The sequence below is a fragment of the Homalodisca vitripennis genome, chromosome 4 (genome assembly GCF_021130785.1).
Source record: "Homalodisca vitripennis isolate AUS2020 chromosome 4, UT_GWSS_2.1, whole genome shotgun sequence".
In the NCBI taxonomy this organism is placed as follows: Eukaryota; Metazoa; Arthropoda; class Insecta; order Hemiptera; family Cicadellidae; genus Homalodisca; species Homalodisca vitripennis.
In genome coordinates this window covers 7,201,518-7,215,338 of record NC_060210.1, presented here as the reverse complement: position 1 = coordinate 7,215,338, position 13,821 = coordinate 7,201,518, and the positions used below count along the sequence as shown (strand labels likewise).

The 13,821-nt window shown below is 31.6% G+C and overlaps 1 protein-coding gene across 1 annotated transcript in view; it reads left to right on the top strand.

The window, feature by feature from the left end:
- The window catches only part of LOC124358861, a 172,325-nt gene that overhangs the window by 143,936 nt on the left and 14,568 nt on the right, over nt 1–13,821 (top strand). Inside the window, exon 3 of the mRNA XM_046811095.1 lies at nt 13,707–13,769. Within this exon, the coding sequence (XP_046667051.1) occupies nt 13,707–13,769 (63 nt within the window). The remainder of the gene's footprint in view (nt 1–13,706; nt 13,770–13,821) is intronic.

Genomic DNA, 13,821 nt, shown 5'->3' with positions numbered 1-13,821 from the left:
GTTAAAAAGAATAATTTTGGTTTTAACTCTGAAAACGCTATAAAACTTAAAACATTCACGAAACATTCTGGAAGAAAGCATTAAAACAGAACACTTTTAGTAATTAAACTATAGAAATTTGCACTATATTTTAAAAGTATTTATTATTTTATAATTCGATGTCAGATTTCCGTTAAAGATAAAAAAAGAATATTCACCGCAATAATTTGTTCGTCCACTTTTAATCGATTGGTACGACTAAACATTACATCTTACCTCCGAGTCATATTTGTGTTGGCTTAAAAGCTATTCCAATTATACTGATTGAAAAATAATTGTAAACCATCAAAGGAAGATGCTAGACGAAGATAACGCCACTCGTCGCAGCTATTACAAGCAGACATAGTTATCGAGTACGTACGGATATTTAAACGATGTTGTGAAGAGCACACGGTGTATTAAAATGTAAATTTACATCTCATGAATATTCAATTTCACTGAAACGACTTTAAAAAATGCTGAGGCAGCAGTAATACAGCTTACTTTTGCAGGATCTTTCTGGTCATAAACATATAAACGCGTTATCGCCGGGTGGTAAAAATTGTTCAGCTGGAGGACGCCACTGCTGTAAACGAAACCAGCGTAATAAAACTTTTCACTTACACAAAAAATATTTTGTTTTATATATTTTGTTTCCATTTCGTACCCCAATGATTTGGAGTATCTGGCAGTTTTAGTTCTAAGTTTAAGTTTAAGTTGGTAGTGTTTTAGATCAATTGTAGTGATATCAGCCTTATCAGCTGTGCCTGATGTAGACGCCACAGAGAGCAGCCTGGCTGAAACAATTATCTGAACTCTTATCTGGACACAGATAAGATACTGGTAATTTAAGTACTCTAATTGGCCACGCTACTTGTAAAAGTGGTCAGTCTTTCAAAAGATTGTATCTTGATAGTAACTGTACATATTATTGTTGGAATACATTCAATATATTCAAGTTTTATTGAGAAAGAACCACTATAAAATACCGAAGCGCTGCCCTTGATGCATTCAACACGGCTTGTATTTAAATCTGAAACTATTATATTATTCCTCATGTTGTATAATTATGACAAATTATTAACTCGATTTAGAAGGAAATGTTTTATTCCACTAAAAAAATACCTTAAAAAAGGTATCGTTTGGGAAAACTCTAAAACAAAATGAGTGTTTTAAAATTAGTATAGATATGAGGTGCTTCAGCACCTAATTTCAACATTAATAGTGACATATTTTCAAAAATATCCTAAAAGTTTTGTAGTCATATAGATTTAATTTATTAATAGCTATAAATAATAGTTTTATTTATTTATTACAAAGGTGTTTTCTAATTTTTAAACTATTCCATTTACCCCTATTTTTGATTTCACATAAAAGGCGGAATCGTAGCCCCAAAAATAGTAATGAACATTATTAAGTTTACGTTAATCAAGAATTTACTTGCTGTGTACAGCTGTGCCAATATACAGCTGTATACATAAATTGGCTGTGTACTATTGAAACAAACTGAGAGCTGGTCTAGTTGAAACAAAGTGTTCAGTTAAGATAATTTAAATGGAAATTGGAATGTGGAGCAACCTTTTATTGCATCGTGGAAGACGAATAAAAGGAAGGTGAACTGGAACTAAACTCAACAAACCCTTCCTACTTAAAAATATCATAACATCTTCGGCTGATTACTATTGAAATGACAGTTTTAGTTTTCCAAGTTGAATCTCGCAAAGTAGTTTAGTTTTTATGATTTCAATAATTTCTAAAGTTCAGCTTCTCAGTATTATTTTCCCATTACAACATAGGCGTACCCCACACCAAAAGGTGCGCAACAGGCTTCGCTGAGGTTGCGTACAAACCTACAATCATTTCGGTATTGAAATATCCTGCGAACAGATAGACGGAAACGAAATTTAAACATCCCCGGCAGAAATAGAGAAATTGTGCCCGCCTACTGAATGATAGGCTTCAATAAACGTTTAGCCAAACCCTCCTAATGGGTATTAATACAATAAACTCAGTCTTGTCTGTGTAGAAATTAAGTTTCATGCAAAATTTAGTCTATTGATGAAGTATTTCTCGAAATACGTTGCTACATGATACATTCACATTTTTGTTCGTTTAGTTAGATTTCATATTAATGTAAGTCAGATGTAAAAATATTACAGCTAAATCTCATAGAGGGACATGCACGTCATAAAACTCAATTTTGCCTACATAAAAACGAAGCTTCACGCAAACCAGACCTTCGAATTATAACCTTCGCTGACGCTCAGCCAATGACTCCAACTTTTTAACTTGTTCAATCGATAACATACCGTTGAAAGTAGAAGTTTATACTTTTAGATGTTCTGATTCACGTCACTGAAAATTGAACGTGAGAAGCAATTTAGTATTTGATTGCAGAGAACCTTGATTGTTTCTTTTAGTATATAAAATAAGTTTTTGCTTAAAATGATAAAGTTTTTTATAAAAACTATATGAAAAATTGGTTTTTAATTTCATATTCTTGAAATAGCTTTTTTACTCCCCGTTTTAGTAAAAAATCATAATTATCATAAAATTTATTTCAAAATCAGGAGAATTTGGAATAAGTTTTATAGTTTTTCTTCTTGGATTAAATAAAAGTTTAGATATATATATATATATATATATATATATATATATATCTAAGATTTTATTTTTCTAAGATATATATTAGATTTTTTTAAACTGGTGTTAATTTCAATTAAAACATCTCAAATTCAGCTAACATCATCTTGTTCAATGGTGATTTAAACTAAAAGTTTTCTTAAAGGCGTATTAGTTACGTACCAAAAATTGTGTAAATTGCTTTATTAGTTTCTCCCAAAATTATAGATTCCCCGACGTATTAAAAACTTGTCGGAACCACATATTTGTAAGACAATGCGATTTAGTAGTTGTAAAACCCAAGTAGCAAATGGTAGTAAATTAGTAACAATTCGCTAAAAGCTGAACTGAATAAAAAGATGTTGTATGCCAATTTTTAAAGAAGGCCCTATGGTTACTAAGTTCACTAACTACTTCAGTCTTTTTTGTGAAAATTAACAAAAAATGAGAGAAATGGAGTAAAAAGTTTATTATTGAAATAAAATTCTGAGTTGCCCGGGCGACTGCTCTCTTCAATTGGAAAACAATTAATGTAATAACGTGGAAGTACAAAGATAAGAACGTTTACCGAGTAAAACTAGATAACTGTACGATTATTACGGATTTTTTATAGTATCCGAAGAGATAAAAAAATAGGATTACTACATATTTGTTTACTACATTACATACAAGTCCAGATAGCAATGGAACTGGTTTTAGTAATTTTGGTTTATATAATAACTATTTGGTTAAATCGACTCTAGTCTTTAATATGGATTAATATGCTGGGGTGGTACAATAATATCTGATTAAAAACCTTATGGTACTTAAAAATATTTTTTAAAGAATAATATTGAAAAACAAATAAAGGATTGTTTAAAGAACTAAACTTTTACCTATTCATAAATTGCATGCTTACAAAGTGTTAAGGTTATTTTGTATCGGGAGTGCAGATCTGCTTTATGCAACAAGAAATATTAAGCGTTAATAATAATAGCAAAAAAGTACAAACATCACTCTTTAAGCAATCTTTCACGTGCAATGGTTTAAAATGTTTTAATTAATTCCTAATTAATATAAACGAATCAACATGTTTTGAAATTTCTGTTTTAAATTAATAACGTTTATTTTTATTTAAATTCGTTTGAATATTTTTAATTTCAAAAAATCATTAGAGCAATGAATTTTAGAGTATAATTTTGACGTATTTTCTACCTTTTTGTTTTTCCACTATACGCGTAATGTTTTACTGTGCTAGAGATAAATTTAAGTGTTGTAAATAAATTGTATATATTTGTACATTTGATATTTTCGCTATTGTATGTATTGTTTATAAGTCGTAGAATAAATTTTCTTTAATTTAGTAAATTTATTTATTGGTTGTATTTTTATTATGTTACTTTGATAAGATGTTTTGTTATACGTAGCCTACGTCACAGTGCGCGGCTCAATGGACTTATACATAAAATTTTAGTTTTATTATTTACTAATGGTCAATGTAGCGAGTTATTTTCTTAGTTACCTATTTGTTGTACATTTATATGTTTTAAGGATGGAAGTAATTCATTATTTGTTATGTGGATTTGTTAATTTTTGCTCAATATTCATAGAAGAAAAACATATTGTTCTGATAAAAGTTGTTATTCTGGAATTCCGTGGCTGTATATAAGTTTACAAAAGCATTTTCATAAGATTAAGCTCTTGTATTAACTTCATAAAAATGTATTATTTAAATTACTCAATTAATGGTTTCACTGTACAACAGGATGATGGACAAGAGATAATCAACAGTTTGCAAATGTTAACAAAATAACCTGTGACATATTCAAGGTGACAAAACAACTGATGTCATGTTCGGTAAATATTTATGTATATTTACCGTGCAGTAGTCGAGGGTTCCCGCCCAATGAACATTATTTTTATATTTCCCTCTTATAAAAACAACTACAGGCCAAGAGGAAATTCCTACGCCGCTCAATAACTCCCTAGCAGTAATTATAGGAGTTTAGCTTGTACACCATTACGGTACAATTAATTACATGAGAAAAATATCTCGTTAAATGAATTAATCACAGCATTTAATTGAGTAAATAGAGCTAAATCACACATTTTTTCACTTTAAATTCTAAGGAACTATTATAACTATCCCCCATGCCAAAGAGATTTTTTTAAATTTTGATTTACTGGAGCATTTATTATTTAGGTCTTCATGTGTTGAATAAAATTGTAATAAAAAAACAACATTTCATAAGTTTGTGCCATCTTTAAAACAATACATATACAAAATTTAAAAACTTACGCACTATTTTTGAAAATAAAAACGCTTATTTATCAAAAATATTTTTTAAAATGTTTATTGATATACTACTATTATGTACCATATACAGACAGAAATGTGTTTAATAGTAGAAATTAAATAATCAAAAATTAAACCGAATCTATTATTTTGTTAAATCTACACGCCACACTTCATCAAAACAGAATGGTACAAAAGATCTCGACCAACTGCTTTCTAACTTAACTTCATTCAGCTTATTTCGATATTTTTGAAGCAGTACAAATTATAGATTTCTGCCACGCACTCAATATATCATAAAATAGTAGATAATTAAAAACACACAAAATCAAAATTCTAGGAGTTTTTGCAATCTTAAAAAAGATTATGTACAAAATTTAGAAAAATATTATTCACTATTTTGGGAAAAACGCTTATTTATCGAAATTATCGTTTTAAAGTTAAATATTTTACTATTATCAATTATATGTAGACAAAAATGTATTTAATAATAGAATTTTAAATAAAAAATTTAACCAAATTTATTATTTTATTGAATTCTGACCACAAATTTCATCAAAACAAAATGTTGAAAAAGTTCTCGACCAAATTTTTTCTAATTTAATTTCAATTTATTTAGAATTTTTTTGATTAAGTGCAAAATATAGAACTCTGCCACGCACTCAATATGTTATAAAATAGTAGATACTTGAATCATAATCTCATTTTTGAGAAAACGTAAGTTTTAGAACAAATTATGATTTAAAATGCCTGTAATACATTTAGAATACAATTAAAAGCTCAATTTTAGAAAGTAATGAGGCCAAATTTCCAGCAAATAAGTGCTCTCTCATCGAGCATCCTAATAGGATCAAGTAATGTCAACATGCAGCTTACCTCAAGTCCTTTCGAGACACAGAAGGGCATCACATGATATACACAAAAATTAAACACAACTGCCAACATAACCACAACAAATAGTAGTACCCTCATGACGGTAACTCTGCCAAACATGCCTGTATCAAGCTGCTTTATAATCGCGGTGCTATTTCAATCCCATGAGTCATACCAACTGATCGTCTGGCCCATTGACTCCATTCACTTTTCGCTATAAAGTAAACACACTATTTAATTTTACTTTCTGAAGCATACAAGTTTCAAACCGTAATCATTTAATAAATTCGCATTAACTCTTTTGCAAATATTGTCAATAGTGCAGTAATTATGTTAGGTCGCGAAACATTTGTTCTTACAGCACTGAAACATATATCGTATACGATATGCTACGTTAGTAAAATTTTAGATGAAGAATGAACAAGTCTTAAAATTACTTTTCATTTCGAAGCCATAAATAAAATACAAACCTGAACAACATATTGGAAAATAATGGTAATTTAAAAAAGTTTGTGAAGTAGGCTACATATTGTTAAATGTCTCTAAAATAAAGGAGAGATTATCCGTTCTAATTTTGCTTTCAGAATTGCAGTTTTAAGACGGTGACTCATATAAAATACACTGTTTATACAAACTATAAATAATATCAATGCCTAGAACCAAAAGCAACCAGGATAATTCTAATCGCAAAAAGAGCAGAAACCTCTGTCATTTAGTGCTCAGTATGCAGGCAGTGCAGCGCTAATCTTTTCCGAGAATTAAACCGAGTAGAATACTTGAAATCTGTACTTTGTGCTTGTTTTAACGAGATCAGCGAACTTTAATTCTTTCCTGATCCCTCCATCATTATATTTATTATCCAATCATTATACGATGTTCGTTTGCGGTTTACGTCAAACTCATTAAACCCCCGAAACACATTATTTATATCACATTACGCGGTGTTGTGAAATTTTTTATCTTACTACAAAATTACAGATGGTTTTATACTTGCGTTGGCCCATACAGCGATTGTTTTCCGTTACTTTATAACGAGATCCGAAAAATCAGCTGGCGCACAATTCAAATTTTTTCAGTGCAATAACATCAAAGTTTGTTGTTTTAGTAGAATTCAATGCCAAAAACACAGCTGCCTATTATATGTAAAGTTTAAATTTGTTTCCTGTATGATAAAAAGTCTTTTTTACTACAGCTGAGTCATATTTCAAATTATTTTCAGTTCTTAGGTAAACAATTGATTTGTTAGAGTACTGTTAGTACAATTATTATACCATATTAAATAAACCTTTCACCAACTACTAGCTAACCCAATACCTCTTACAACTATCTAACCCAATAACTGGCTAAAGAGGCAATCAGGTTAACTACTGAACGCTCGTAACAGGAGCTACAATTTAAAACAGCTTTATAAATATAAACTATTCTCAAATGAAAACATGTTTTAAATTAAAAACTTATATTTTAATACTTCAGTGCTAATTAATTTATAAATATCCGAATATCTGTTAATATTATTGATTTATAATGTATAATATTCATCATTTCAAGCAAAAATATACGAGTACATACATATGTACATAGGTCGAGGAATATGTCGTTTAGCCGCTAGCCGCCATTTTGTATTTTATATAAATTAAAATCTGTAGAACTATTTAAGCTATAGAAACCAAATTTGGTACATAGATTTCAATTAATAAGAGAAAAATGTAAAAAATAATATTAATATTAACAAAATGGCGTCTGTTGAAAACATTTAAAGTCAAGTAACAAAAAAAATCCGTATAGTTATACATCTTTTAAACAGCAATTATTTTAACAATTTCATTATAATTCCAACGGCACTTGTTTTAACGAAGCCTTCAATGCATAAGCGAACATGACCACTTAAAAGGTACGCCAGCACAAGCCGGGATCAACAAACATTTTGTCTTTTGTATGCATCAGATGTTTTACATAAGTTATAAAAATGTTACGAGATACCAACAATTTTGCAATTTTAATAACAATTCCAACGGTACTTGTTTCAATGAATTCCGTCATCGCATAAGCGGGTGTGACCACTTTAAAGATACGCTTGCCCAAGCCAGGAGAGCTAAACATGTCACAGTTGAGAGGTATCAGTTGTTTCCTGCTCCAATCTTGTGCAAGCGTACCTTTAAAGTGTTCGTATGCGCTTATGCATTGACGGATTTCATTGAAATAAGTACTGTTGTAATTATAATGAAATTTCTCAAGTAACTGGTGTTCCGTAGATTTTGCTGTAACTATACGTGTGTTTGTGTTATTTGTATTTAAATATTTCAACAGACGCCATTTTGTTAATATAAAAAATCGAGCAACAGTGTAAGAATTTCAAGCATGAGCTATTGTTGTAAAAGTCATGTTAGGAAACAAAAGTTATAATTAATATAAATTACAACTTGGACTAGAAACAACAATTTGCTGGGTCGTAAACCATTGTTTACTCTTGTCACTGTGAAAGTCAACGACTGGTGGAAATAGCGGACGCGGCTGACTGAGGCATTCCATGCTTCATAGCATCGCAAGATGACAGCCCTGGAGTGTTGGGGAGAGAATGGGTGGGGAGGTGGTAGGGGCGTCACTCTTGTACCCTCATCGTGGTACACAGGAGGGGGGTTGTCAATATTCGATACCAAATTGTGTATTTTAATTATGAACTTATGAATTAATGACCACGGAATGCTTCTTCCAGGAGCTACACAACACAACTTTGACTCCCCCCGAAATGGGATTTTTTGGGGGTAATTCAACATTTTTAAGTAGGAATTCCTAGCAAGTTACTCCTTATTTTAAAAGTATTACAAAAAGAAGACGAATGGCTCAAACTAGTGGTCTCTTTAAAATAATGGCCATGCACTTTTGCAGCTTTTAAGCGTAGAATTGTAGCAGTGGTCTCTGATTAAATATATAATTAATTCGTATCCAAACGTTTTTTAGTTCGATATTATAACCTCCATCTCCACAGATGGTGGTGGAGACGTGTCTGTATTCAAAAAATATATTAATTTAATTTCCTTATATTAAAGATGTCGTATTAATTTCGACATAAGATGCAGTTGAAACCATGAATAAAGAAGCACCATAACAGCCTGTACATTCAAAAATTTCTCGTGGACTGGAAACGGTCAACTAAAATACTGGGTGTATTAAAGTTACCCCCCTCCCCTATTAATTTTCTTATGAATAGAAAAGTAGTGATTTGCTTTGGCGGATGTTTATATGACTAACTGAGTAGTTTTTTTTATATATGAACATATTTTACTCCCCCCCAAATACTCCATAAGTAAAATTTATAAATAAGAACTTCTAGCAAATGCCACCTCATTTTAAAGGTATTACATAAACGAGACGAATGGCGCAAGCTAGTGGTCTCTAATGCTACTTTATCACGTGTGGTGGACAATTAAATTAAGAATTGCTTTATAAAACCCCCAAAGATTAAGTTACATATAAAGTTATATTAAGGCAGATAATACATTGACTCATTAGTTATTTTGATAATTTTCGACTCGAAATCATTAAACGAGTTACTACAAGAATCAACAAACATCGTACACCATGATTAATTTATTAGGTTTTGTTTTGTCTGACCGTAGCTCATTAGGAAGTCTTGGGAATATCAATTGCTTGGCTTTGCCATGTTATCTTTTATTGATTACCAGTTCGTATGTGAGACTAATTTGTTTTGAGACAAAAATTGTCTCAAAATTTAGTATTTTGAGTTTTATTAGTGGAGAAGCAATTTAGTATTTGATTGAAGAAAACCATTATTGTTTCTTTTAGTATACATATAAAATAAGGTTTTTTTTTTAAATGATCAAGTTTTTTTTTAAACTACATGACAAATTGGTTTTAATTTAATATTCTTGAAATAGCTTTTTTACTTTCCGTTTTTGTGAAAAATCATAATTATCATAATAATTTATTCCAACGTCGGGAGAATTAGGAATAAGTTTGACAGTTATCTGGACTAAATTCATTATTCTACGTGTGTAACTTTGCCACATATTGAAATCATATGATTGTACACAGTGTGATTACAAATTTATTTATTCTCCAATTTTCTCGTTGATACCGTGTGTACCCATAAGACCAATGTGAACATGTTTGCGAATGCTCAGCTAAATTCCCATGGAGTCACATCACCATCGTGCTAGAGATATCGTGCTAACAGACACTGAAACTGAAGCATAAGTGAAACTTTTCCACATGAGTGATACGCTTCACTAACGCTCAATCCATTAACAACTGAGTGCAGGTTGTTGCAATCCTACTTTGAACCTGCTATGTTCGACCGGTATTGTGTATACCGTGTAATAAGTACACGGTTATTGTAAGATTCCAGTCTTTGAGAATTGTTAATGATGGTCTGATTTACAATGCTAAAGATCCATTACGTTGTCTTAATTCTGAAAATGTTTTATTAACGTGGTTCTCAAAATAATGTGCCACCTGACTTAACTCAACTGTTAGATCATACGGGCTTCAAATCAGTAACAAAAAGTGCTCTTTCGAAAATAATTACATCAGTAATTAAAAAGAGATAACGCAATATTTGCGATATAGATTTACAGTTCAGTACGTAAGACTGTTCAAAACATGTGTCAAGTCGCCTTAGGCGTAAAGTACAAGGCTGAGGTTCAATACGGTGAATTTCAAGAAAAATTTTACATTGAAATAAATACATCAAACACAGTTCAAAAGTAGATTAATTTCACTAAACTTGATGTGTCAATATGAAGCGATTTTACTTTATATAAACATTGGCTCCTTAATATACAAGCATAGTTAAGTAGTTGTCTAATAATTTTCATTGAGAGGAAACTTACTGATTGAATTTGGATTTTTGGATTCCTGGTCAAGCGTAATATTGTTTGTATTACCCTCCGTTGTCTTATCACAAAAGCCACACGCTTGAGATAAATAAAAATGCATCGTTTATTTGCAATCTTCAATATAAAATGCATAGCAAAAGTCATTTATTAAATCTAAAACATTTACATTCATCCCACATCCAAGACACATTCCATAATACATTCAAACATTCACACCCCATAGCGCTGGAGTCAGTTTCATCAAGTGACAGAAACTCGTCAATACTATGAAAAGCGTTTGGGACCAGCAGAGCTAGAGACGAGATTTGGAAACCTTGGGCATTACGGCTTTTGATGAGCCTGACAATCTGATAATAAAATGAGCACCTGTAAAGGCAAAAGTTCAAAAACCTCCGTTCTGTGCACTTACGTATGGTAGTTACCTCTGCCTCTTGTCTCACATTCATATATGTCTCGTCCTCTGGTCAAGGTACATTTAGACATAACGTTGTTTCTAATAGTAGAAAAATGGCAAAGTCAACAGTTGCCAATTTTTAAACTCCTGCACGACTCTCTGAAGTTCAAGTTTTCGGTAAAAATATCAAAACCTTATCTTTCTTCGCTGAAATATCTTTCTTTGTGAATAATTCGGTTTGTAATCTTTCCGGTAATAGATAAGCTTTGAGCACCTGGCTTATCTTATCGCTACACGATAAGCCGTGCGGTGATTAGTCTGTTAGGGGTGGTGGAGGCGGTTAGTTACAACATATTGCTGAAGTAGCGACAACAAGGAACCTTCTCAGGATCAATAGCGAGTGTGATTCGAAGTGTCGTTATCACCGGGAGAAACATTTTCACTGCGCACCAATTTTAGATTAACAATAATTTTTCATAAACAGTGAACGTTTTTATTCTTACAAAAAGTAAGAGGAGTATACCACACTACAAGTCACGTAACAGGCTTATCTGAGGTTGTGTATAATCAAATAGTGACATTTGTAATGCTGTACACTAAATAAGTAAATCATTTTTAAATACTAATTGTTTTCTTTATTATTAAGTAATTTTACTATAAGGTATAGTTTATGAAACTCATAAATAGTACTTAATCACATATTATTATAACAAAATTAGAAACCTAAAATAAAATAATATTGCCGTGATAGCTTTGATTTATTGGTAAGGATCTGACAAAATTGAAAGGTCAGATCGCTTGTTTATAATTGGACAATGGAAGGTCAGTAACGAACAAAATAGCAGCAAACGATAACGATGACAGACGATTTCAATTATCCAGTTTGAATAGGTAGGCTGATAAAAGTTTTTGTCCCTGAGGCAGTCTATTATTAGGTTATCAAAATAACAGGTTACGATACACTAATACCATCCAATAACGTATTAGGTAAAACCTAATATAACAAAAGAACGATAATTCCCATCTCCACAGCAAACACAAACAGTCTATTTGAATTTTAGAATCTCTTTGTTTGAAAATAATTAAACCAAACAAATGGACTAAGGGATGGTAAATATCTGTATAAAACGAACATCGTTTTTCTGATAAATTCAATACAGAATACCCAAGTACCCCATTACTCTACTGGTTTTACCAGGCACGATAGCCTACTAAATAAATATACTTGGCCTTAATTACAGCAATATCGGACTCAGCGGTAAATCCTCAGCAACGCACTCGATTTATGTCTTGGTGTTTCCTGTCCAGCTTTCCTTAGTTTATCTGTGTTATTTAACAATGATAATTCGCTTTCAAATATAATATTAGATTAAATTACCTTAGTATATATAAAAAAAACTTTAACTCTTTACTTCTCATGTATTCGTTTAGATAAATCACTCTCGAGACTCTGTCTTACTCCTTAATTAAAGAGTTAAACTATCTAGAAAATTAGATTAAACTAGCTAGCACGTTAACTAGTTAACTCAATGGAATTAAATATTCGTGAGATAATGTTCAATCAGATTGGTTTTTTACTATAAAGTTGTTCAGATATACATTTATAATGCTTAGTAATCCTTTAGAGTAATAATCCAAGACATTTTTTAAACCTATTAAGCCTCAGCGTTAGCTATGCCGGCTTCGAAGTGCACAGGTTTTTATTAATATTATTACATGATAAGACCTCCCCGGGATTTGAATCCGTAATCTCTCGGTTAGAGAGCCGATACTATAACCATTAGTCTATGGAAGAGGACATCAAAGACATTATGCAGTGTGTGGTAAAATTTAGGTAACTGAATACTTTTTTGGACACTGAAACGGCAGGTCTCCAACACGTTTCAGTTTTATGTAAAACTGTAAAATTTTGAAATAATCACATGCTTAAAACATAAACATCAGAGAGATTTGTTTCGCTAACCTTCGGTTAACGCAAATCACTAAAAGAATGTTCATTGATTGCTCACGCGGACTCTCGTTGATCTCTGAATTGTTGTTTATCCAAGAATATTTCAAACTATAATGTGAGCCGAAAAATCAAAAATCCGAAATAGGTTTTTCAAGATGATAGAAGTTTTAACGTTGATGTACAATTTAATCCCTAGTAATTAGTTTTATCGTTTTTCTATTTCTACAGTTCTGCCTATTTTCTTGATTCATTTTATTGGTTTGATAAAATACTCGCACTAGGTTTTGATTCATAGGAACTGGTAAAGTATGAGAATATAAAGAAATTAGCTTTTAATTATTGCATGTAGTAGACCGTGCTGGTCAGGAGATGAAGATCTATAGGCATATCATAGTGAACACAAACTATCTTTTATTGACAGATCCTTGTTGTTCCAGCTGGTGAAACCGTTTAGACCGTCAGAGAGTGAGCAGGATGATGAAGACCTCATGGGCCGTGCTGTCCAGGAGATAAAGATCTAGAGGCATATCATAGTGAACACAAACTATCTTTTAGTGACAGATCCTTGTTGTTCCAGTTAGTGAAACATTTTGGACCGTCCGAGAGTGATCAGGACGATGAAGACCTCATGGGCCGTGCTGTCCAGGAGATGAAGATCTAGAGGCATATCATAGTGAACAAAAACTATCCTTCAGTGATGGATCCTTATTGTTCCAGCTGGTGAAACAGTTTGGACTGTCCGAGAGTGATCAGGACGATGAAGACCTCATGGGCCGTGCTGTCGATGAGATGAAGATCTAGAGGCATATCATAGTGAACAAAAACTATCTTT